We start from the raw sequence: 27575 nt of genomic DNA on the forward strand, positions 1-27575 counted from the left end.
CAGCGATATTCACATAACCTATTACTAACTACCCCTTCTCATCTTACAAGTTCCTACGTCCACGTAAGCCACCTTTTCCGTTTTATATAATTGCCAAAACCTGTATTGTCCACATTTTGTGTCAGTTTACTTACATAATCATTGTTCCATTTCTTTATTGATTTCTTTGTGGTTCTTCCTTTCTTTTTGAAGTCTTCCTAATCTTTCAGTTTCCCACTAACTTGCTCTGGAACTAAAGTCACCTTGGCCAAAATAAAATTGAGAAGAATTCCTCCCCAGACCGCTTGCACCTGAAGTTACAACCCCTCGTACCACACACCGCTTTCATGTGGCGGGAGACTTTCTGGAACATAGGAATGAACAGAAATAGTTCTTACGGCAAATTCTGGGATTGCGCCAGGCGGGAATATGCACCCCCTCGAGGATGCATCCTTTCTCGTAAGTGGTGATGGCTCTGCAAAGCCGTGTACCATTCGTGCCATGGAGGCACAGGTCGTACACACAGGACTTGTAAAAGTTCTCAGGGTCCAGACGACGGTGACAGGCAGCGAAGGGTCCGGCGATGTCGAGGATGATGGAGCACAGGGACTCAAAAGAGGGAGACTGGGGGCACCGAGGTTCGGTCACGTTGGAGTTATCTTCACATCTACAGGAGAACAGAATTCAGTGCATGGCAGGCCAGTTATGGTAGGAGGCCATTTTGTCTGCGTGTGACCCGTTCCCCCGTGAGATTGTGTGTGTGAAGGAGGGGTACCCCGTGTGTGTGTGAGCGATTGACAGAAAGAGGCAGAGAGACAGAAATAAAGAGAGAGCGAGAGAGACACTGAGAGACAGAGAGGGGGAGAGGCAGAGAGGGGGAGACAGAGAGAGAGAGAGAGAGAGACAGAGACAGACAGACGGAGAGACAGAGAGAGACAGACAAAGAGACAGAGACAGAGATACAGAGAGAGAGACAGAGAGAGAGAGAGAGAGAGAGAGAGAGAGAGAGGTAGAGAGACAGAGAGAGATACAGAGAGAGAGAGAGAAAGAGAGACAGAGACAGACAGACGGAGAGACAGAGAGACAGAGAGAGATACAGAGAGAGAGAGAGAGAGAGAGAGAGAGAGATCTCCTCCTGGTGGGTCAAAGGGCCTGTTTCTGTGCTGTACAACTTGATGCATCCGATACTCAGTGATGCTAATCCCACTTCCTTCTCATTCAAATTCTCCTCCGCTCTCACCACCCCCTCCACCACCTCCAAGAGTCTCCCCCTGCCCAGACACCAGGTGGAAATTCACAGTGATTGGTTAACCCACTGAGCACGGATCGCTGGGTTGTAGGACAGAACCGCCTTCTCCCGGGAAGCAGTTAATCAGTTACACAGGTTGCGGGGGTGGTAAAGAATGTAGACAACAGGCTTGCCTTTATTAGTCAGCGAATGTAGGTATAAAACTCTGCTCTGTCTAGAGTATCGCATTCAGTTCTGGTCATCATAGTACAGGAAGGATGTTGAGGATTCGAAGAGGGTGCAGAAGAGGTTCCCCAGGATGCTATTTGTATCAGAGGGTATGAAATATAAGGAGTATCTGGACTAACCTCGGTTGTTTTCTCTGTAGTGGCCGAGGCTGGGGCAGTGCGGATAGAAGTTTATGACATTACGAGAGGACAGAAAGAGTGGACAAATAGAATGGTTTCCAGCAATCTAGAAATATCTAATATGGGAGGGCATGCATTTAAGGTGGGGGTGCGGGAGGGGGCGGTGTGGGGAAGATCAAAAGAGATGTGCGGGGCAAATTAAACTACACTCAGTCCCTCTCCTGACACAATGTCCATAATCCTGAATATTCATGTGTCTTTCTCTAAGAACCTCTTAAATGCACATATCGTATCAGCCTTCACCAACCCCCTACCCCAGCAGCGCATTCCAGGCCCTGACCACTCTCTATGTAAAAAACATTTCCCACAATCTCCTTTGAACTGTCCCTGCTCACCTTAAATATATGTTCTCTAGTCTTAGATATTTCAACACTGGGGAGAAAGAAACCACCAGTCTATTCTTTCTATGCCTCTCATCATCTTATAGACTACTATCAGGCCTCTGCCGCTCCAGAGAAGACAATAGGGCGGGGAAGAGAGTGTTTGGCACTCTTCCTTCATCACTCCAGGCACTGAGTACAGGAGATGGGACATCAATCTACAACCTATACAAGATGTTGGTGGGACAGCACGGAGTACTGTACAGTGTGCAGTTCTTGCCACCCAGCTATGGGAAGAATGCCATTAGACTGGGGAGGGTGCAGGAACGACTCACAGGGATGTTACCAGTGACGGAAGGCTGGACAGGCTGGGACTGTTTTCCTGGAGTGAAGGGTGCTGAGGGGTGACCTGATAGAGGTTTATAAAACCATGAGGGGTGTAGATAAGGTGGATGGTCACAGTTTTCCCCTGGGGTCGGGGAGTCTAAAACCAGGGGAAAGACGGGAAGGGGAAGATTTAAACGTATAGGTTTCCACAGACGACGAATGGAAGGAGCTGGCGGAGGAAGTGGTAGAACCAGGTACAACAAAGACCTTCAGAAGATATTTGGACAAGGACTTGGATAGGAAAAGTTCAGAGGGATACAGGCAAACAGGACCTGTATGAGTAGGTTAGGTACGCTAGCCAGGTGTCAGAGAACATTTCTGGAGTGCAGTGTTATATGTTTTACTGGAACAGGGCTGCACGAGGATATACCTGATCAAATCTTTTCCATGGACGACTTCCAGACCGTTCGGGCACTGAGAGCGGTAAGCGTAAAGGAGTTGGGTGCTTACTATTCTGGTTAACAACGGATGGTGCAATCTGGGTCATATTACGATCGAGGAACGTGTTTGTAGACCGGATATTGAACTTTTTGCTGTTGGACCCCGGCCATATTCCACCGAGATACAACACTGGGCGTCACGGGAGGCCGTTCCTTCCTGTGGCCATCGAACTTTGCAGCTCCTCCCGTGGAGGGTCAGACACCCTGAGCCAATAGGCTGGTCCTGGACTTATTTTTATCTGGCATAGTTTGCATTTCATTCTTTGATTGTTTATGGTTTTTGTATTGCTATATTTATGCTCTATTCTTTGTTGGTGCGGCTGTAACGAAACCCAATTTCCCTCGGGATCAATAAAGTATATCTATCTATCTTGGTTGGCTGCGATGGGCTGAAATGCCTGTTTGCCTGCTGAAAAATGCAGCAACACCAGAAACTGCAGAGACTTAGAGACTGAATGAGCTAGGACGTTTCCCTTTGTCGTGAAGGAGGATGAGTGGGGACCTGAGAGAGGTGTATAAGCTAATAAGAGGCATAGACAGAGTGGACAGCCAGAGACATTCCCGGGGCAGAAATGGCTAATACGAGAGTATGTAGTTTTCGTCGGCGATTGGAAGAGAGTATAGGGGGATGTCAAAGGAAGGTTTTCTACACAAACAGTGGCAGCTGCATGGAGCGTGTTGCCAGGGGTGGTGGTAGGGGCAGATACATCAGGCACATTTAACAGACTCACATGGATGAAACAAAAATTGAGGGCTACGTGGAAGAGTAGGGTTAGATTGATCGTGGAGTAGGTTACTAGGTTGACGCAACACTGTGGGCCGAATGGCCTATCCTGGCTGTTCTGCTCCATGTTCTAAGATGCTTTCCCTCAGCGAATGGGACTGTATGGGGAAGTGTTCTGCAGGCCGTTCCCACCTCTGAGAGCTGTTGGTGATTTCCCAGAGATAGCTGAGCTCGCTGCCATTTCTGGAAAGCTCCAGATCGTCATCAGAAGGATCGTCATTCCAGTTGCCACACATCCCACGCAGGAGGCCGGCGTAGGACGGCCCCACCCTCAAAAAGATGGTCCCCTCCCCGTCGAAACGCACTTCCAGCTGGGACGCTGTGACTGCTATGACATCACCACCCACACTGGATACGCGGGCGAGGGAGGGACTGGTGAAGGGGAGAGAGATGAGTGCCCCGTTCATCTAAGAGGAAAAGCAAGGTGATAAGTTAGTTTGGTTGTCCACTTGATAACATTCTGTCTACCTCCACACCGTCCCATCACTCACGCTCGAGGTCAGACACAGAGTAAAGATCCCTCGACAATGTCCCATCACACACTACCGGGGTCAGACACAGAGTAAAGCTCCCTCCACACTGTCCCATCGCATACTCCTGGCATCAGATGCAGAGTGAGGCTCCTTCCACACCGTCCCATCAATTTTGAGTTTATTGTCTGATGCTCAAGCCTATGTGTGCACAGGTGCAAAGAAAAACTTGCTTGCCGCAGCATCACAGGCACTGAGCGTCGGAGACACAACATTCACAAGCACGGCAGTATAAAGGTCAGCGCAGCATTCTACAGTACCAGCCTCACTGATCGTGGTCCAGTTCACGCCGCTGTCTGTGAGGAGTTTTCACTTTTCCCCATGACCGCATGGGTTTCCTCATGGTGCTCCGGTTCCTCCCACAGTAACCAAAGGGTTGGTAAATTGTGGGCATCCTATGTTGACACCAGAAGTTTGCAACACTTGCGGGCTGCATTCCGCTGCACAATACTCTATGCAATCACTACTACAGTCTATGACAGCCACTGTTCTGGTCTATGCTACTGACTCCCCTCCTCTCCACACACTCTAGTCTACCTCCTACTGTACTCTACTCACTAAACTCACTACACTACTCGCCGCGCTGCTTGGCTCTTCGTGGTACATCCCTCGCCACTCACCGTCGGCGGCCTTCCCCTCTCAAGTACAAAGTCGGCGCCCACCAGCTGGAACCTGACACGGGTGACACCCTCTGCCATCTCGCCCTCCTGCCACTTCTCCGCCGTCACTCGAAACCAGGGGGCGGAGGAATTGTAGCAGACCTCGGCCAGCGTGTGTGTGCAGTAACCCCGGAGGCGGGCCGGTCGGCCGTCGAAGGTGAGGAGGTGGGTCCCTCCGCCTGTGACAGTGCAGAGGGCCTGGGCGGTGAAGCAGCCCCTCCTGCCCCCGCGGATGGTGCACACCTCCCCGGCCCCGCAGCCCAAGGGGACGCACTGGACCCTTCTTCCCTGCGAGCACTGGCACACCTCCGCACACTCTGGAGACACGCTTCGCTCTCCCAACTGCAAATAACAGAGAGACATTAGTTCCTGGCTGTGGGACAGCCTCTGTAACAGTGTGTAAATACAGTGGCTCGAATCTCCGGAATACGGGTTCGATTCCAACCTCCAGCGCTGTATGCGTGGCAGAGTAATTGTGTGCAAATTAGAATATGTGTGTGCATTAGTGAGTGTGTGTGTGTGTGTGTGTGTGTGAGAGAGAGACTGAGAGAGACGCATGGAGATAATGCACGTGTTTGTGAATGTCAGAGATAGTGTGTGCGAAACACAATGTGTGGATGTGCGTGGGAGAGAGGAAACTGCATACGTGTATAGCAACTCACGCAAAATGCAGGAGAAACTCCGCAGACCAGGCAGCATCTATGGAAGAGAGTAAAAGAGTTGACGTTTCGAGCGGAGACAGTCGTCAACTGTTTACTCTTTTCCATAGATGCTGCTTGGCCTGCTGAGTTCCTCCAGCATTTTGTGTGTTGTTTTGGATTTCCAGTATCTGCAGATTTTCTCGGTTTTGTATTTGTGTATGTGTAGGTGAAATAGGTAATGCGTGTGCACTTTAGATGTATGAGAGAGACAGACAGATCGAGACAGAGACAGATTCAGAGAGCCAGAGCGAGTGAGAGAGAGACAGCGCGTGACACTGAGAGAGAGCGCGATATAGCGCGAGAGAGCCCGAGAGAGCGAGAGCGAGCCAGAGAGAGCACGACACGGAGTCAGAGCGGGAGAGAGCCAGGAAGAGCCAGAGAGCGAGAGAGACAGATAGCGTGACACGGAGCCAGAGAGACAGAGCGAAAGAGAGCGCGTGATACAGAGCCAGAGAGCCAGAGAGAGAGAGAGAGAGAGAGAGAGAGAGAGAGAGAGAGAGAGGCCGGGGGAGGGGGTGCAAAGCGAGGGATATGTGTCGGCCACTCTGCATTTTCTTGCGGTCACGGGCAGAGCGGTTGCCGTACCAAGCCGTGATGCATCCGGATAGGATGCTTTCTATGGTGCATCGATAACAAAGGATGGGGACCTGCAGAATTTCTTCTGACATTTTCGGATGTAGAGGCTTTGTTGGCTGCAGGAGCCACTTGGTTGGACCAGGACAAGCTAGCGGTGATAGTTACTAATAGTAACTTGACTATCTCAACCCTCTCTACTTCAGCACCGTTGATACAGACAGGGTCGTGTACTCCACCGCGCTTCCTGAACTCAGTGATCAGCTGTGGCACTGAGGGAAAGATTGTTGTCGTGACAACATGCCAACAGGCGCTCTATCTCCTTCCTGTACCTTGTCTCTTGTTTGAGATATGGCCCACAAAGGTGGTGTCCCCAGAAATGTTTAAAGAGGAGGTAGACACATCTTAAAGAAGGTTGGGAAGCTGAGTGCACTGGGGAGCTGGCACTAGGGTTGAGGACTTGGGCAGATCCTAGATTCTCAGAGTCCCACAGCACAGAATCAGCCCTTTCAGCCGAACCCGACCATGATGATCAAGGTGTTTATCTACACATTTGGACCGTATCCCTCTCCACCTTTCCTAGCCAAGCATCTTTCAAACATTGTAACTGTACCCACCTCTACCACATCCTCTGGCAGCTTGTTCCACACACGCACCAACTTCTGAATGAAGTCATCTCTTTCATCTCATCTTTCTCAATTTAAACCTATTTATTAATTCGTTATGTGCCGTGTCGTAAGACATGGGCAATCGTGGTCATGAGCGGCGGGGACGGGGGTGAGGTGGTGGGGGAGAGCGCGCGCGCACCATACGGAGCAAGCGAGAGGGGGAGGGGACGCACCAGCCACACGGAGCGAGAGACAGGGAGCGAGCGCGTGAGACGTAGAGAGAGAGAGAGAGAGAGAGAGAGAGAAGGGGGGAGAGAGAGAGAGAGAGAGGGGGAGAGAGCGAGACACAGAGCCACTGTAAGCGAGAGAGCACGAATGAGTATGTAAATATGCGCGGAAAAGCTCGCAGCATCGGGCCACAGTGGTTCACGGTCCCAGTTGTGTGTAAGACCGCGACGAGACTGAGCTCTTGCCTTCATGTAGACACCGTGATGCAAACAGCCGCAGCGATCCGGGAGGACGCATTCGCTCCCGTCGCGGATGTAGCCGCGATCACAGAAACACCCTTCCGAGCACGACTCGTTGCAGTGTAAAGAGGGGGAACTGAAGACACAATCCAGGCCGCACTCATTCCCACACGCCTCATAGTGACTGTTGGCTGGACACCGGATGCCTGGAAGAGAGAACGACAGAATAATCCTCGCCAACGCTCTGCGCAATGCTCTCAAACCTTCTCTACAAGACTCTGTACATTTTGCTGCCTCGGTGAAGCCAGGAAAGCTTGCCGTACCCCTGTTTCCCCCGGAATCTAAAGAAAGTCAGCGTGTTCCAGATACGCCCCCCCCCCGCCGATTTATTACCATCATTCATAGATGCGTGAGGCGGGGACCTTAGCAGGACTCGATGGACTGAGTTGAGAGGAAGAGGTTGGGCAGGCTCAGGTGGGGCGTTCGGGGGCTGAGGGGTGACCTGACAGAAGTTTATAAAGTTCACGAGGGATACAGATAACATGGGTGGTCATAGTATTTTATCCTCCTAGAATAGGGAAGTCTAAAACTAGTGGGCAAGGGTTTAAAGTGAGAGTGGAAGGAGTTAAATGGGACGCAGAGGGTGGTGGGTGTGTGGAGCCAGCTGTCAGAGAAAGTGATAGACGGGGTGCAATTAGAAAGGACATTTGGATAGGAAACACTTGAGAGGAGATTAGGACAAACACAGGCAGGTAAGAGTGAATGTCTTGTCAGTATGGACTAGCGGGGCCGAAGGGCCCGTTTCTCTGCTGGATAGGTTGGGCTGTTTTGTCCCTAGAAAGCAGGAGACTGAGGGGAAATCTTAGAGCGGTGCATAAGATCATGAGGGGTGTAGATAAGGAGAATTCTCAGTCCGTCTCTTCCTGGGTAGGGGTGTCGAAAGATAGAGAGCACAGGATTAACGTGAGAGGGAAAAGGATTAAGGGTCGAGTTTTTCACACAAAGGGAGGTACAGTATGTGCATAGAACGAGCTGCCAGAGGAAGTGGTAGAGGTTTGTACAATTACAATCTCTGCCCATGTATGTTGATAAAAAGGCTTTAGCGCTATATGGATCAAATATGGGCAAAGGTGGATATAATGCTGTAGAACTCTCAATCTTCTAAACTCCAACAGATACAATCCCCAAAAATTCCAACAATGTAATGTAGTGTATATGGGTTTTAGCAAGGCATTTGATAAGGTACCCCATGCAAGGGTTATTGAGAAAGTAAGGAGGCATGGGATCCAAGGGGACCTTGCTTTACGGATCCTGAACTGGTTTGCACACAGAAGTCAAAGAGTGGTTGTAGACTGGTCATATTCTGCATGGAGGTTGCTGATCAGTGGTGTTCCTTAGGGATCTGTTCTGGGACCCCTATTCTTCGTGATTTTTATACATGACCTGGATGAGGAAGTGGATGGATGGATTAGTAAATTTGCTACAAAGGTTGGGGGTGTTGTGGATAGTGTGGAGAGTGGTCAGAGGTTACAGCGGAAGATTGATAGAATGCAAAACTGGGCTGAGAAGTGGCAGATGGAATTCAACCCAGATAAGTGCTAGGTGGTTCATTTTGGTAGGTCAAATATGATGACAGAATAAAGTATTAATGGTACGACTCTTGGCAGTGTGGAGGATCAGAGCGATCTTGGGGTCCGAGTCCATAGGACAATCAAAGCTGCAGCGCAGGTTGACTGTGTGGTTAAGAAGGCACCCGGTGTATTGGCCTTCATCAACCATGGGACTGAGTTCAAGTGCCGACAGGAAATGTTACAGCTATATAGGACCCTGGTCAGACCCCGCTTGGAGTACTGCGCTCAGTTCTGGTCATCTCACTACAGGAAGGATGTGGAATCTATAGTAAGGGTGCAGAGGAGATTTACAAGGATGTTGCCTGGATTGGAGAGCATGCCTTATGAGAATAGGTTGTGAGAACGTAGCTTTTTCTACTTGGAGCGATGGAGGATGAGCAATGACCTGATAGAGGTGTATAAGATGATGAGAGGCAATGGTCATGAGGATAGTCAGAGGCTTAATCCCAGGGCTGAAATAACTAACACTAGAGGGCACAGTTTTAAAGTGCTTGGAAGTAGGTACAGAGGAGATGTCAGGGGTAAGTTGTTCTTTTTAAACGCAGAGAGTGGTGAGTGCGTGGAATGAGCTGCCGGCGACGGTGGTGACGTGGATACAATAGGGTCTTTTAAGAGACTCCTGGATAGGTACATGAACGTTAGTACTATGGATAACCCGAGGTTTTTTCTAAAGTACATGTTCAGTACAGCATTGCGGGCCGAAGGGCCTGTATTGTGCTGTAGGTTTCCTATGTTTCTAACAATCCTTCACGCGACATCCCACCCATTCCAGAGATTAGTTCGTCGTGACCCCAGTCTTATCCTGGTAACACGAGATCTTGAGGGATCCAGGGAGAGCTGGCTAATTAGATCCCGATTGCTCAGTGGTAGGAAGCAGAGGGTGTTGGTTGTTTCTTGGATTGGAAGCCCAGGACTGATGATGTTCAGAGCTCGGTGTTGTGACTATCTACTTCAGTGGTTGTCATTGTGATCTGCATTATTAATTTGTAGAAGGCACGATTCATGAATTTGCATATGACACCACAATAAGCAGTGTCGTTGACAGTAAAGACAGGAGATTCTGTGAGCCTGACAGAGATACTCGCATGGTGTGTTGCCTCCCAGGTGCCAGGGTACGGGATGTCTCGGATCGGGTCCTGAATATTCTAAAGGGAGAAGGTGAGCAGCCAGTTGTCTTGGTACATGTTGGTACCAATGACATAGATAGGACAAAGGAGGAGGTCCTGAAGAGAGATTTCCAGGAGTTAGGAAGGAAGCTGAGATGCAGGACCTCCAGGGTAGTAATCTCGGGATTTCTACCTGTGCCACGGGCTAGTGAGGGCAAGAGTAGTCGGATCAGGCAGATGAATGCGTGGCTGAGAGACTGGTGTTGGGGGCAGGGCTTCAGATTCTTGGATAATTGGGATTTCTTCTGGGGGAAGTACGACCTGTTCAAAAAGGACAGGTTACACCTGAACCCGAAGGGGACCAATATCCTGGCGGGAAAGTTTAATAGAGCTGTTAGGGAGGGTTTAAACTAATTTGGCAGGGGGATGGGAACCGGAATGATAGAGCGGAGGAAGGGGGAAACAGAAATAAATCTAAGATAGTGAGCAGTAAAGATGTCAGAAAGACAGGCAGGTGGTGGGGCAAATTTCTAGCCATTGGGATGAGTTGCAGTGTAATAAAGTTGCAGTGAAATCAAAGCAAAAAGTGTCAAATACTGGACTTAAGGTGCTGTACTTAAATGCACGCAGCATAAGGAATAAGGTGGATGATCTTGTCGTACAGCTACAGATTGGCAGGTATGATATTGTGGCCACCACTGAGACCCGGCTAAAGGATGCATGTCTCTGGGAGCTGAACATCCAAGGATACACGGTGTATCGGAAGGATAGGAAGGTAGGCAGAGGGGGAGGCGTGGCTTTATTGGTAAGAAATGATATTAAATTATTAGAAAGAGGTGATATAGGATCAGAAGGTGCAGAATCTTTATGGGTTGAGCTAAGAAATAGCAGGGGTAAAAGGACCCTGATGGCAGTTATTTATAGGCCTCCAAACAGCTGCAGGGATGTGGACTACAAATTACAACTGGAAATAGAAAAGGCTTGTCAGAAGGGCAGTGTTATGATAATTGTGGGGGATTTTAACATGCGAGTGGATTGGGAAAATCAGGTCAGCACTGGATGTCAAGAGAGAGAATTTGTAGGATGTCTGCGAGATAGCTTTTTAGAACAGCTTGTTGTTGAGCCTACTAGGGGATCGGCTGTACTGGATTGGGTATTGTGTAATGAACCGGAGGTGATTGGAGAGATTGAGGTGAAGGAACCCTTAGGAGACAGTGATCATAACATGATTGAGTTCACTGTGAAATTAGAAAAAGAGAAGCCGAAATCTGATGTGTCGGTATTTCAGTGGAGTAAAGAAAATTACAGTGGCATGAGAGAGGAACTGGCCAAAGTTGACTGGAAAGAGACACTGGCGGGAAAGACAGCAGAGCAGCAGTGGCTGGAGTTTGTGCGAGAAATGAGGAATGTGCAAGACAGGTATATTCCAAAAAAGAAGAAATTTTCGAGTGGAAAAAGGATGCAACCGTGGTTGACAAGAGAAGTCGAAGCCAAAGTTAAAGCAAAAGAGAGGGCATACAAGGAAGCAAAAATTAGTGGGAAGAGAGAGGATAGGGAAGTTTTTAAAACCTTACAAAAGGAAACCAAGAAGGTCATTAAGAGAGAAAAGATTAACTATGAAAGGAAGCTAGCAAATAATATTGAAGAGGATACTAAAAACTTCTTCAAGTATATAAAGAGTAAAAGACAGGTGAGAGTAGATATAGGACCGATAGAAAATGATGCTGGAGAAATTGTAATGGGAGATGAGATGGCGGAGGAACTGAACAAGTATTTTGCATCAGTCTTCACTGAGGAAGACAACAGTATACCGGACACTCAAGGGTGGCAAGGAAGAGAAGTGTGCGCAGTCACAATTACGACAGAGAAAGTACTCAGGAAGCTGAATAGGCTAAAGGTAGATAAATCTCCTGGACCAGATGGAATGCACCCTCGTGTTCTGAAGGAAGTAGCTGTGGAGATTGCGGAGGCATTAGCGATGATCTTTCAAAAGTTGATAGATTCTGGCATGGTTCCGGAGGACTGGAAGATTGCAAATATCATTCCGCTATTTAAGAAGGGGGCAAGGAAGCAAAAAGGAAATTATAGACCTGTTAGCTTGACATCCGTGGTTGGGAAGTTGTTGGAGTCGATTGTCAAGGATGAGGTTACAGAGTACCTGGAGGCATATGACAAGATAGGCAGAACTCAGCATGGATTCCTTAAAGGAAAATCCTGCCTGACAAACCTATTACAATTTTTTGAGGAAATTACCAGTAGGCTAGACAAGGGAGATGCAGTGGATGTTGTATATTTGGATTTTCAGAAGGCCTTTGACAAGGTGCCACACATGAGGCTACTTAACAAGATAAGAGCCCATGGAATTACGGGAAAGTTACATACGTGGATAGAGCGTTGGCTGATTGGCAGGAAACAGAGAGTGGGAATAAAGGGATCCTATTCTCGTTGGCTGCCGGTTACCAGTGGTGTTCTGCAGGGATCAGTGTTGGGGCCGATTCTTTTCACATTGTAGATCAACGATTTAGATTATGGAATAGATGGCTTTGTGACTAAGTTTGCTGACCATACGAAGATAGGTGGAGGAGCCGGTAATGCTGAGGAAACGGAGAGTCTGCAGAGAGACTTGGATAGATTGGAAGAATGGGCAGAGAAGTGGCAAATGAAGTACGATGTTGGAAAGTGTATGGTTATGCACTTTGGCAGAAAAAATAAACGAGCAGACTATTATTTAAATAGGGAAAGAATTCAAAGTTCTGAGATGCAACGGGACTTGGGAGTCCTCGTACAGGATACCCTTAAAGTTAACCTCCAGGTTGAGTCAGTAGTGAAGAAGGTGAATGCAATGCTGGCATTCATTTCTAGAGGAATAGAGTATAGGAGCAGGGATGTGATGTTGAGTCTCTATAACGCACTGGTGAGACCTGACTTGGAGTACTGTGGGCAGTTTTGGTCTCCTTATTTAAGAAAGGATGTGCTGACGTTGGAGAGGGTACAGAGAAGATTCACTAGAATGATTCCGGGAATGAGAAGGTTAACATATGAGGAACGTTTGTCTGCTCTTGGACTGTATTCCTTGGAGTTTAGAAGAATGAGGGGAGACCTCATAGAAACATTTCGAATGTTAAAAGGCATGGACAGAGTGGATGTGGCAAAGTTGTTTCCCATGATGGGGGAGTCTAGTACGAGAGGGCATGACTTCAGGATTGAAGGGCGCCCTTTCAGAACAGAAATGCGAAGAAATTTTTTTAGTCAGAGGTTGGTGAATCTATGGAATTTGTTGCCACGGGCAGCAGTGGAGGCCAAGTCATTGGGTGTATTTAAGGCAGAGATTGATAGGTATCTGAGTAGCCAGGGCATCAAAGGTTATGGTGAGAAGGCAGGGGAGTGGGACTAAATAAAAGAAAATGGATCAGCTCATGATAAAATGGCGGAGCAGACTCGATGGGACGAATGGCCGACTTCTGCTCCTTTGTCTTATGGTCTTATGGTCTAAAGGTAGTCATCAGGACTTACAAGAGTAGAGGAGTTGAGATGTAAGATGTTGTCGCGGCCATATTAGAAATGTTGTACTCACCCTGCTGTAGGACAGATGTCATTAATATGGAAAGGCATCAGATGAGATTTAAGAGGATGTTGCCGGGAGTCGAAGACCTGAGATATGGGAGAGGTTGGGCAGGTTGGGACTTCATTCACTGGATAGTAGAAACTGAGGAATACTCTTATAAACGGGGCATTGATAGGGTACACGCATAAAGTTCCCCACACCCAGGGCTGGGGAATCAAGAACTAGAGGGCTTCGCGCTTGAGACCGTGGTATTTCCGACAGGCGGACCCTACCGCAGAATGTCTCGGTCCTCCAGGGCTCTGGCCTCATCCCGACTGAGCGGCAAGCCTCGGCATAGCTGGAGAGAGCCTGGCAGAGGGAGGCCTCCAGGCCGCCGGTGGCGCATAGGTCATAGACGCAGCTCTGCTCGAAATCCTGAGGGTTGATAGCGGCATGGCAGAGTCGGAAGGGGCCGGCCCGGGCTCTGAGGAGACCGCAGGAGGACGGCAAGGAGTAGCGCTCCGCCTCGGGGCAGACTCCGCACCTGCCGGTGCAGGAGTCCCGGCATACGTCCCCTCCGCTACCGCCGTCCGCCCTCCAACTGGCCCCGAATATCCCCAGCGAGGTCGTAAGGTTCCCGCTGCGGGTGCGCATGTCGTCGGAGGGGTCCCCGTTCATGTTCCCGCACATCCCACAGACGGCTCCGTGGTAGGATCCGGGCAGGGTGATCGATGCGCGGTGGGAGCCATCGTAGGTAACAGTCAGTCCGAAGTCCGCGGTCGCCCTCATAGTGAATCCGGCGGTCCGGACTTGGAGTCGCCCGTCCTCGAGGAAGACCGGGACGGAACTGCGGGTCCCGTTCACCTGCAAGAGAATCAGCAGGGCTGTATCAGTCCGAAGACAAATCCCACAGCCCTGCATCAATCCTCTAACTTATCCCACTGGTTCCTTCTCTCACACAGAACTGTCAGTTCCTAAACCATGCCGATTGCCCACGCTCTCCCCACAGTCAGCCCTGAACCTGATCCCACTGTCCCATTTCAAACCCCAAACATTCAATCCCAATCTAATCACAATCACTCTCCGCCCAGTGAGCGTCCGGCGTCAGGACGAATTCCACCTATTTCAAGCTAAAGTTAATTGAGTGAAACAATTATTCTCCCAGCGATTTACCAGGACGTAGTCGGTCGTCCCCTTGAGCATGATAACTTCAGTTCCGTAGACCAGGAGACGGACGAGTCTCACCCACGATACGGCCTCGCTCCCGCGGTTCTCGTTCTCTCCCTCCACCCTGTAGTAGGTCAGGTTGGACAGATCATCACACAGCTCGGACAGGACATAGGTGCACGTCCCCTGGAAGTGGATGACCCTCTGGTCGAAGGTGTAGTAGTGGGGGTCTCCGTAAACGTTGCAGGTCTTCATCGAGACTGGGCGACAGGCGTGGAACGGTGGAGCAGGGACGCAGATTTCGACCGCGCCGCACGGTTCAGAAACACACGTTAGCGACCCCTCCGAGGAACAATTACATTTGGTTTGGCAGCTTCCATTGATCCACACCGTCTGATTTTCCCGAATGTACTTTCCTGTGGAAATATTTAATGCGTTACACACTTACTCCGGAGCAACCTCTCAGGTTAACAGGAATCAGAATCTGGTTTATTGTCATTGACATATGATACGAAATTTGTTGCTTTGATTTCTGAATGTTTCGTGCACCCATGAACACTGCCGAGATATTTCTCTTTTGCACTATCCAACTTCTCTGTCGATCTCTTTCTCTATCCAACTATCTCTCCATCCATCTATCTACCTAATTTATTTATTTATGTACAGTATGCATTTTGTTCATATTTATTTTTTCATTCTCTAATTTAGTTCTTTATTGTAACGTATAATACTTTAAAGTATTGAACTGTACGGCTGCAACAGAACAAGAACTTTCACAGCATATGTCAGTGATTTAAAAAAACCTGATTTTGATTCTAATTTTTTGCAGGAGGGGTACCTTACAATCGCCTCCCTTTCAGGATTGAGGGCAATATTGAACGTCAGAACAGCGAAACGCTTCTACTGCTGTTATCTTGCTTTGTGAACTTTACCCTCCAGCCTTTTGATTCCTCGCACTGTTGTCTTATACAACTTCACCATAACATCCCATCTCCTGTACTCAATACATTGATTTATGAAGGAAAATGTGCCTCTTAACGATCTTATCTGTCTGTGATGCCATTTTCAGCGATCTAATCTATCTAAGCTTCTCTTAAATGTTATAATTGAACACGCACCTACTACTTCCACTGGCAGCTTATTACACACTCACACCACACTCTTAGTGAAGAAGTTCTCCTTTAGAATCCCCTTACCCTTAAGTATTTTACTTTGAAGAATAACATCTAGTTCTACATGTACTCACCCTACCTACTCATACGATCTATGCTCGTCATGAGTTTAACATTCCTATAAAATCGCCCCTTAGTCTCAATCGCTATCAGGTTAATATCAATTTCAAAGCCCAGTGAAGCATATTTAAGTTGATATAATCAGTTCAGAGTGTAACTGTCATCACAAGAGCAGGAAATGGGACTTAATTGCAGATTATATTCTCCGCAAACTAGAAATAGGGCGTTGGGGATGGGGGGGGGGTGGTAGAAAAGAAGGGAGAGATAGGACAGAGTGGAAAATTGTGGGAGAGGAAGAGAGCTATTCTATTTAAAAGCACTGGTTCAATTCACTAAGTTAATTAAATATTCCTTACCATTATATATACAACCCCTGAGTGCTTCGAATGTATCCGTCCTGAAGACCCACCGACCAGGTTCGTCCACGTTGCTGGTTGTCTCGATATCGATGATCTCTGACGTCCGGGACCCAGGAATTGTGAAAAAGCTCAAGGAGTCCCCGCTGTTGAAGCCGGCCTGTTTGGGGATGGGGTGGGGTGGTGTTGGGGCGGGGGGAAGACATTAACTCCGACAATCCGTTATCTCGGATTCCTTTATCTTGAAACCTGCCGGAACCCCACTTCCCGCTCGCTTTAAACTCACCGAGAACCCGTTTCCTGCTCGCATTTAACCCAACGGGAACCCGTTTGACGCGATGGAGTGGACTGGATAATTTGTTTCTTGTAGTGCGGGAGTCTACCACTAGCGGACACAGCCTCAAAATAGAAGGTCGTCTCTTCAGAACAGATGTGAGGAGGAATTTCTTTAGCTATTGGACGGTGAATCTGTGGAAGTCATTGGCACGGGCGGCTGTGGAGGCTAAGTCTTTGGGTAAACAGTATTTAAAGCGAGGTTGATAGGTTCTTGAGTAGTAAGAGTGTCAATGGTAAAGGGCAGAACAGAGGAGAATGAGTTCTGAGGGACAATAGAGCAGCTATGATGGAATGGCGGAGCTTACTCGATGAGCCTAATGGCCCAATTCTGCTTCAATGTCTTACTGTCCCGCTTTCCTATTCTGATCACATATACCTGTGCTGGGGTCCCGCCAAGTCCGGTCAACAAGTTGCCACCACTCGCTGTTCCGGTAGTCCATTCAATATTCCCGTAGTTAAAGATGATAAATGATTGTAACCCATCGGTAATCAGGACCGCCTGGAAACTGTTCACCTACAATGTAAAAACAGTCTCACTGTGACGCCGAGTGTGAAAGGGCGGCGAAGATTCGATATTACATACGAGAGAATATCTGTAGATGCTGAAAATCTAAGCAACACACGCAAAATGCTGGAGGAATTCAGCAGGCCAGGCACGATCTATGGAAAAGAGTAACCAGTCGACCTTTACTGATATGATGAAGGGTCTCGGCACGAAAAGTCCCTAAAATCTCTTCCATCGATGCTGCCTGGCCTGCTGAATACCTGCGATATTACATAGACGTATTACACTCAGAAACAGTTTTAATTCACAGCTTTTTAATCTAATGCGGTAGTATAACACCGAGGTTAAATCAGTGAGGGCAGGAAACGGGGTCGGGTGGGTTTCTCTGGAGCAGGAATCGGAGTCTCCGTGTGTTCAAAGGGAGGGAGAAACGAGGTCTCAGTTGGTTTAAGGGGGCGAGGAACATAAAGGAATAAACTACTTGACGAATAATTGAGTTCTCAAATGGCACGGGACCGGATTATTGGAAATTGATCTCAGAACCCATACTGGGTATTCGAATGTACTGAATGAATACCTTGGAGGACCGGGAGCCATAATAAGTAACGTTATCCCAAGTAGCCACAAACACCCAGCGGGCTTGAAATTCGAGTCCGGGTGAGTACTTGCGGACGTCCGCCGTGGCCCGTTGCAGTAACGCTTCCTCGGTACTCTCGCGATAGTAGATGTTACCTCGCAGGGTATTGTCTACATCTGCCCAGAACGGGGCAATGAAGGCGCGCCCATCCGGTAGTGGGAATGTGGTAGGTGTGTACTGGCTCACGGGCACGACAAAGGAGATGACACCGTTGTTGTTGACCTGTGGGGTTTAGCATTAGTAGCATTAATTGGTGCAGCAGATCCCACGCCTTACCACAGAGGGTAAGAAAGGTTCCAGGCCCGACAGTTCATTCAATTCCCCGCAAACACTGACATTCCTCCACCCGCTGAGGTCCTCCGGATTGTTTGTTACTCCAGATTCCACCCCCATATTCTCTCTCTTGTCTCTTTTCAGAGTCACTTTGTAACAGAATCGAGTTATTCGCACCATCAAGCCTCCTCCGCCATTCCATCGTGGCTGATTTATTATCACCGTCAACCCCACTGACTGATCAAGAACCTATCAGCTTCCCCTTCGTATATACCCAAATGACTTAACCTCCTCAGCTGTCTGTGGCGCGATTTCCACAGATGCACAGCCCTCTGGCTTACAAAACCTTAATCTATGTTTTCAATGTTCGTCCCTCAATTCTGATGCTGTGTCCTCTGTTGTTAGACTCCCCCATTATGGGAAACAGCCTCTCTACATTCCACTCTCTTTGGGCCTTTCACTTTTCGACAGGTTTCAATGAGACCCCCTCTCATTTTTCTAAACTCCAGCGAGTACAGGCTCAGAGCCATCAAACGTTCCTCATACGTTAACCCTTTCACACCCAGCATCATTCTCGTGAACCTCCTCGGGCCCTCTCCAAGACCAGCATATCTTTTCTTAGATAAGGGGCCAAAAACTGCTCACAATGCTCCAAGTGCAGTCTGAAAAATGTCTTATAAAGCCTCAGTATTAAACACTTGCTCTTATATTATCGTCCTCCCGAAATGAATGCTAATATTGCATTTGCCTTCCTCGCAAATGACTCAATCTACAAGTTAACCTTTAAGGAATCCTGCACAAGGACTCCCAGGTGTCTTTGCAGTTCTGATTTCTGAATTTTCTCCCCATTTAGAAAATAGTCTATGTTTTTATTCTTTCTACCAAAGTGCATAACCATGCACTTCCCAATGCGATATTATAACTGCCTTTTCTTCGACCATTCTCCGATATTATTTAAATCCTTCTGCAGACTCCCGCTTTCTAAACACCACCGACCCCTCCACCTAACCTTATATTATCCTCAGTTTTGGCTACAAAGCCGACAATTCCATTATCTTAATCATTGACAGATATGAAAAGAAGCAATCCCAACACCAACCCTCTGGCTGTGCTGAACTAATTAAATTGTTAACTTAATGCCTAACTAAAGTAAACCTACCTGCCAAGACAATACTCATATCTTTCCATTCTCTGCACAATTATCTACCTATCTAGGAGCCACATAAATGCCTTTACATATTTGCCTCCACTACCATTCCTGGCAACACCTTCCATCCACCCACTACTCTGTGTGTAAAACATTTGCCCCCACATCTCCCATGAAACTTCCCCTTCTCCCTTTAGAAACAGGCCCTCTACCCTGGGGAATAGACACTGTCTGGTCGACTCCATCTACGCCTCACCAGGGAGAAGCCGCCTCATCCCAAAACCCACCAGTGCACTTACATACAAGGAGTCGTAGAATCTTTCAAAGAATGGGAACGATGTTGAGATAGATATGCTTGGGGAGCTTCCATCATCGCTGACCGGAGTGGTGATATCGCCACTACCGTTACCAAATGGGTAGAACAAATCGCCTGTAAAACCACAGCAACATTGAGTTCACCATTGCAGAAAAAGGCAGCGTTACAATTATTCTTGAATATGACATGAGAATCAGCCAGTGTAATCAAAGATCCCAGCCACCCCAAATGTTCTCTGTTCTCCCCACTCCCATTGGGAAGAAGACACGAGTACCTGAAAACATGTACCACCTAGCTCAACGACAGCTTCTACTCCACTGTTATGAAACCATTAAATGGTTCCTTCGTGCAATAAAAGGGACTCTTAGCCTCACAATCTCTTCTCCTCATGGCCCCCAACCTTATTGTCTGCACTGTGCTTCTCTGTGGCTGTTACACTTGGTTCTGCATTCAGTGACCACTTTCTTTCGTTCTACCTCAAGACACCGTTTAATGGTCTGATCTGCGTGGACTTTACGCAAGATACATCTCGATACATGTGACAATAATATTCCAATTCCAGTTCATTTGGCAGCTAATTCCATATACTCGCACCCTCTCTGTGAAAAACATCCCCTTTAAATCTCAACCTCTGCCCTCTAGTTTTGTATTCCTCTACCCTGAGGAACACAACTGTGAGTCCTATCTATAAACCCTGTATGCGTATTGGTTAATTAATGTCACGTGTGCCCTGATAAAATGAAAAACTTTGTTTTGCATGCCATCCACACAGATCATTTCATTGCACTGGTGCATGAAGAAAGAATAAAGTGTTACACTTACGAAGAAAATGCAGTGCTGGTAGACAAGATCATAACGAGGTAGATTGTGAGGTTATGAGTCCATCTTATTGCGCTAGGGAAGCATTTAATAGTCTTATCACCATGGAGTAGATGCTGTCCTTGAGCCTGCTGGTACATGCTTTCAGGCTTTTGCGCCTTTGGCCCAATGGGAGAGGGGAGAAGAAAGAAGTAGAACACAGAACAGCAAAGGCCCTTCATCCCATGATGTTGAGTGACCCGTATAAACCCACTCCACATTGCATCGATCCCTTCCCTCCTATACAGTCCAAAACTCGGCAGTTTTCTATCATTAATGTGCCTATCTCAGATTTTCTTAAATGTCCCCAATGTACCTGCCTCTACCACCACCCCAGGCACTGCATTCCACACACCCACTACTTTGTGTAAAATACCTACCACCGATATCCCGCCAAACTTTCCAACACTGACCTTCAACATGTATAAGAAACCTTACCCCGTACATCCCCACTTAGGTATTGGCCACTGCTGACCTGGGGAAAAACATGTTGGCTCTCCGTTCGATCTATGCCTCTCATAATTTTATACACCTCTATCAAGTTGTCCCTTAACCTTTGTCACTCCATAAAGTGCCATCTTGTTCAATGCAATGCACACAAAATGTGGGGGAACTCAACAGGCCAGGCAGCATCTATGGAAAACAGTAACCAGTCGACGTTTTGGGTAGAGACCCTTCAACAGGACTGGAAAAAGATACGGAAAGTCAGAATAAGAAGGCTGGGAAGGGGGCTGGGGATGGAGAATACAAGGTGGTAGGTGATAGGTGAAACCAGAAGATGGAGAGGGGGTGAAGTAAAGAGCTGGGAAGTTGATTGGTGAAAGAGATAAAGGACTGGAGGCGGGGGAATCTGATAAGAGAGGGTAAAAGACTATGGCAGAAAGGGAACAGGAAGAAGCTCCAGAGGGAGGCGATGGGCACGTAAACAGATAGGATCAGAGAGGGAGACAAGAATGAGAAATTGTGAAGGAGAGCGAGTAAGTTCGAGAAATTGATGCCATCAGGTTGGAGGCTACCCTGATGAAATATAAGGTCTTGTTCCTCCAATCTGAGTGTGGCCTCATTGCGGTAGAAGAGGAGGTCATGGACTGACATGTTAGAATGGGATTGGGAAGTGTAATTGAAATGGGTGGCTACCGGGCGATCCTGCTTATTCTGATAGATGGAGTGTAGGTACTCAGTGAAGTGATCTCCCAATCTGTGTCAGGGCTCACCGATATAGAAGAGGCCACACTGGGAGCACCAGATACAGTTGAACACCTCAGCAGACTCACAGTTGAAGTGTCGCCTCACCTGGAAGGACTGTTTGGGGCCCTTAAGAGTAGTGAGGGAGGTGGTGTAGGACTAGGTGTGGCACTTGTACGTTTGCAAGGATAAGTTCCAGGAGGGAGATCGATGGGGAGGGACAAGTGGACAATGGAGTCATGTGGGAAAGCAGAAAGTGGAAGGGGAGGGAAAGATGTGCTGATAGTGGGACCCCGTTGGAGATGGTGGAAGTTACAGAGAATTATGTGCCGCATGCGGAGGCTGGTGTGGTAGTAGGTGAGGACAAGATCCCTTTCACTGGTGTGGCGGTGGGAGAATAGGGTGAGGGCAAACGTGCGCAAAATGGAAGAGATACAAGTGAGGGCACCATTGGTGGTAGAGGAAAGAAGGACTCTTTTCTTGAAGAAGGAGGACACCTCATTAGTTCTGGAATAAAAAAGCCTCTTCCTGAGAGCAGATACGGCGGAGACAGAGGAAGACAAGTGACAGGGTGGGAGGAGGCATAGTCCAGGTAGCTGTGAGAGTCAGGAGTGTTTTAAAGATAGCAATAGATAGACAGTCTCCAGAGATAGAGACAGAGAGATCGAGAAAGGGGAGGGAGATGTCCGAAATGGACCAGATAAATTTGAGGGCAAAGTGGGAGTTGATGAAGTTGACGGGTTGAGCATTGATGCAGGAGGCAGCATCAATGCAGTTGTCGGTGTAGTGTAGGAAGAGTTCGGGAGTGATACTAGTGTAGGCTCAGAACATGGACGGTTCTACCCACCTTGTTCAATGTTTCTTTACTGAGGCAGTGAGACTGTTACTCCTCATCTTCCTTTCTTCCATTGAAAACAGTCCCAGTCTATCTATCCTCTCCCTATAACTCAAGCCCTCCAGTACCAGTAACATCCTCCCTGTAGTTGGTCGACCAGAACCCAATACAGTACTTCGTGCAGTCTCGCTGATGTCTTGTCCAAATGTAACATAACGTCCCAGCTCTTGTTCCTTTTGCTCTGACCAGAATACCAAACACCCTTTTCACTGTCCACTTGCGTCACCAGGTTCACGTAATTGTCATCTATCTCTCTTTCTTTGATTCTATCTTCTATATAATACATGTCTGCGCAGAAGTGTCAGTACTCTTTTCCTGCATAGGGAGAGGCTCTTTGGTCCCTCCAATCTGTGCAGTCCATTTTAGTCAATGCATTCAGTTCAAGCGTCAGGAAGTTACGTTACAGCCTTATAATACTCTAGTTAGGTCGCATTTGGGGTATTGCATTTAGTTATGGTCACCCATAAACTGGAAGAATGTAGGGGTTTTGGAGAGAGTGCAGAAGAGGTTCACCAGGATGCTGCCTGGTTTAGAGAGGTTGGACAAACTTGTGTTGTTTCCTCTGGAGTGGCAAAGGCTGAGGGGAGATCTGAAAGAGGTTTATAAGATTATGAGAGGCATAGATTAGAGAGATGGTATCTAATACTAGAGGATGTGGGAGGGGGCAGTTCAATGGAGATATGTAGGGCAAGTTTTCTTGCACAGAGAGTGGTGGATGCCTGTAATGTGCTGCCTGAGGTGATGGTGAAGGCAGATATGATAGAGGTGTTTAAGAGACTCTTAGCTAAGCACATGAATGTGCAGGGAATAGAGGGATCAACATTGTGTAGACAGAAGGGATTAATTTACGAGGAAATCTGCAGATGCTGGAAATTCAAGCAGCACACACAAAATGCTGGTGGAACGCAGCAGGCCAGGCAGTATCTATAGGAAAAAGTACAGTCGACGTTTCCGGCCGAGACCTTTTGTCAGGACTAACTGAAAGAAGAGATAGTAAAGGATTTGAAAGTGGGAGGGGGAGGGGAGATCCGAAATGATAGGAGAAGACAGGAGGGGGAGGGATGAAACTAAGAGCTAGAAAGTTGATTGGCAAAAGGGATACAAGGCTGGAGAAGGAAGAGGATCATGGGACGGGAGGCCTAGGGAGAAAGAAAGGGGGAGGGGAGCACCAGAGGAAGATTGAGAGCAGGCAAGGAGTTATTGTGAGAGGGACAGAGAGAGAGAAAAAAGGAAAAAAAATAATAAACAAACAAACAAACTACAAATAAATACATAAATAGACAGATAGATAGATAAATAAATAAATAAAGAATGGGGTAAATAGGGGAGGAGGGGCTTTAATGGAAGTTAGAGAAGTCAATGTTCATGCCATCAGGTTGGAGGCTACCCAGTCGGAATAGAAGGTGTTGTTCCTCCAACCTGAGTGTGTTCATCTTGACAGTAGAGGAGGCCATGGATTGGCATATCAGAATCAGAATGGGACGTGGAATTAAAATGTGTGGCCACTGGGAGATCCTGCTTTCTCTGGCGGACAGAGGAAGTTAGTTAGTTTAGTTAGTTTGGCAGAACATTGTGGACCGAAGGGCTGTAATGTTTTATGCTTTATGTTTTATGTACAGTTATCATGTGGAGTGATTTTGTGTGCTTTTAACTCTTTCCATGGTAGTTCATAGGTAGCCCGATGCTATTACAGCTCAGGGTGTCGGAGTTCAGAGTTCAATTCTGGCATCCTCGAAAAGGAGTTTGTACGTTCTCCCTGTGTATGTGTGGGATTCCTCCAGGCGCTCCAGTTTTCTCCCACAGTCCAAAAATGAGTACTGGTTAGTAGGTTAATTTGTCATTAACCTACTAACCGGCAAATTGTCCCATGATTGAGCTAGGTTTGATGTTTGGCTTGTAGGGCTGGAAGGGCCCGTTCCACACTTTATCTCTAAGTAAATAAATAAACATTATTATTGACTTATGGACACCTGTACAACTGTTTGTAACATCTTGTACAGGAGTACCGAGTATAATATGGGGAAACACGATTAGCATGTTTGCAGCAAATATGGTTATAATTGTTGTTGCTGGTTTGTCTGGATAGCGTGTTTTGATATGGGATTCACAAAACTGAGATCAGGGAGTTAACTAGAATCAATTCTTCTTGGGTTCGATGTGGAAATTACAGCTCGTGTCACCTGCAGCCAAGCATGAAAGGGAAATGGCGTAGAATGGTAATTCAAACCCTCAGCAGTGCCAGAGTCAAGGTCACGGTCAAGTTTATTGTCAGGTGCACAAGTACACGTGTGCACTGCTGCAAAATAAAACTTGCTTGCAACAGCGTCACACGCGCAGAGCATCAGATAGACAACATTCACAAGGAAAACATGAATTTATACATAACCATAATTTTACAAAAAAAAACACAAAACGAAAATAAGAGTCCAATTGTAGTACAAAATGCAACTCCTGTTGCTGTACTGAGGTAGTGATTAGGATTGTTCTGGTTGGTTCAAGAAGCAAAAGGTTGACGGGAAGTAGCTGTTCCTGGACCTGGTGGTGCATGGGCTTCAAGCTCATGTACCTGCGGAGAAAGGAGGACTCAGCTCAGTATATCAGCCGCACATCCCACTGCACCATCAGTTGTTTCCACAGGAGATATTGCATGAAGAAGGCAACAAAACGAATCAGCTATCATAGATTGATGCAAATTCGATGGGCTGAATGGCCTACTTCTCCTGCCATGTTTTATTAATAGCCATCATTAAGTATCCTCACCACCTGGTCGAGGCCATGCCATCTTCTCACAGCTCCCACTGGCAGGAGGTACAGAAGCCTGAAGTCCCACACCACCAGGTTCAGGAACAGTTACTTCCCTTCAACCAACCATTCGGTTCTTGATCCATCCGGCACACTCCTAATCACTACCTCAGTATAGCAACACTGGAACCACAAAAGGCTTCGCTGTTTTGTTCTGTTTCTGCCCTTTCTTGCAACAATTGTGCATAATTTATGTTTAATTTCTGTTTTTTTTTCTTCTTGTGAATGTTGTGTCTCTGATGCTCTGTGTCTGTGATGCTGCTACAAGTACGCTTACTATTGCACCTGCGCACACGTGGACTTGTTCATCTGACAATAAACTCCAATTCAACTTTAAAAGTTCAAAGAAATTTTATCATCAAATTGCATTTGCTTTACCCTATACTGTATAACCCTGAGATTCAATAAATCTAATAACCATAGCAGAATCAATGCAGGATCGCACCCAACAGAGCGGACAATCAATCCGCAAAAGATAACTGCGCATATACAAAAGGAAAAAACAATAATATTAATAATAAATAAATAAGCAATAAATATCGATTATATGCTGTGAAGGGTCTTGAAAGTGAGTCCATAGGTTGTGGGAACAGTTCCGTGATGCTTTAAAATGGCAAAGTTCATCCTTCCAACCTATACACAATACGCGGGTGGGCCTGACGCAGCTGGTGAAGATGTCGGAGGATGGACAGATCGATGTAGGATCGGGGCACGGAGTTGAAAAGGTGTGTAACGGAGAGCTCGGGATAACCGCTGCGCTCAGAGCGTAGGCGCCCAACAAACCTCGCAAAGGAAGACTCGATAATAATTTGCAACGACTTACCCAAAGAGCACACTGTTAAAGCTACCTCCGACAGGAAAACTGTGGTGGAGATGGAAACGCGCATTAGACAGATGCGGGAACTCTACCTCAGATCCAATGGAATTGTTTCTAAGTAGTTTGTAAGTCATAGAGTTGTATAGAACGATAACAAATCCCTCAGACTATCGAGACTGAGGCATCCATCAGACTCACATTGACATCAATCCCATTTCATTCACCTTGAATTCCCACCGACCCGTAGGAGGGGGTGGGGGTTGCAGGCAATTCACAGGAGCAGATTAAACCTATTCGCCAATTTCAGATATGTCTGCGGAAACAGCAGCCCCCAAGGCGAACCTCTCACACTCCCTCCCCCTCTCCCTCGTCCTCCCCTTCTCCCTCCTTCTCTTTCTTCCCCTCTTCCCCCTCTCTCTTTCTCTCCCTCACATACACCCACAGACACACACAGACACACAGACAGACACACAGACAGACAGACACACGCACGCACGCGCGCGCGCGCACACACACACAAACACACACACACACACACACACACACACACACACACACACACAGTGGTGAAGGTTGAGATCCAACCCGCGTCTCTAGATGTTGGAGCTGATAGAAAAGATATTCGCGTTCGCTTAATGTTTAGTAACAGTGGCCTACTCAGCAATATCATATTTATCAAATATTCTTCTTCCAAATACTCACGGTAATATATTAGAAACAGTCTTGCTGATTGGATTCCCATGGTAAAGCTAAACAAGGAAATAGATCATAGATATAATAAATATCAGTAAAACTCCACAGCAATCCATAAATCTGCTGCAGAAATCAATAGAGTCAGGTCTTTACGAAAGGAGGAAATAGTAACATTGTTTAAACGTCACAAGTGAAGGCCCCCCCCAGTGAGATATTCCATGGGATGAGCTTTTGTCATGACATTGAGTGGGGTTAGCTTGGCTCTGATACAGGGTTGTTTGCGGATTAGTTTGGGGATTGACACAGGGCTCGGGAGCTGATACTGCCCACTTCATTCTATCAGTAGGGCTGAAGGGTCTGTTTCTGTGCAGTGTGATACACCCTGCCCTGTCCCTTGAAGATCTGCAATGTTTCAGTATGGTCACTCCCTGTTCTTCTAAACTCCAAAACAAGTAGATTGAATTTCATTTGCCCCTGGAGCTAGGACTACCCTTTTAATGAAGAAATTAGTTCCGTAATGCTTTCCTAGACTGCAGTCAACATCATATTATTTGTTAAATAAGAGTAATGGTACTATGCCCCAGATGGGACCTTACTAAATGCTACACAGCTATAACATTGCCATGGTGATTTCCTGAGAAAAAAGGAGGAATAGTAGAAGAGACAATTCATAAAGGAGATTGTTAGCCCGATCTTAAACTGGGGCAAGACTGAGATCCAATTACAACAATAGTACTTTGGGATTACACGGTGTAATCCGATGCTAAAAACAGATGCTTGTATATAATCGTAACTAAATTATATTACTTGGTAGAAAACAGAATAGTACAGAACAGGAACATGCCCTTCAGCCCAATGTCTGTGCTGATCATGAGGCTGAATTGAATTAAATCCCTTCTGCCCACATGTGATCCATTTCCTTCCATTCCCTACACGTTCATGTGTCTGCCTAACAGCCTCTTAAATGCCTC

The 27575-nt window shown here is 47.2% G+C and overlaps 1 protein-coding gene across 1 annotated transcript; it reads right to left on the minus strand.

Moving 5' to 3' along the window:
* Window positions 1–324: 324 nt before the first annotated feature.
* LOC134351194 (alpha-tectorin-like) lies at window positions 325–25981 on the minus strand. Its single transcript, XM_063057304.1, has 11 exons — window positions 25918–25981; window positions 19338–19468; window positions 17559–17840; window positions 16853–16990; window positions 16141–16300; window positions 14559–14968; window positions 13679–14249; window positions 7111–7310; window positions 4717–5097; window positions 3699–3973; window positions 325–646 (listed from the first exon to the last, which is right to left on the minus strand). The coding sequence occupies exons 1-11, from the start codon at window positions 25979–25981 to the stop codon at window positions 325–327; spliced, it is 2934 nt and encodes a 977-aa protein (XP_062913374.1).
* Window positions 25982–27575: the final 1594 nt, after the last annotated feature.

Source organism: Mobula hypostoma, chromosome 8, assembly GCF_963921235.1.
Source record: "Mobula hypostoma chromosome 8, sMobHyp1.1, whole genome shotgun sequence".
Taxonomy (NCBI): Eukaryota; Metazoa; Chordata; class Chondrichthyes; order Myliobatiformes; family Myliobatidae; genus Mobula; species Mobula hypostoma.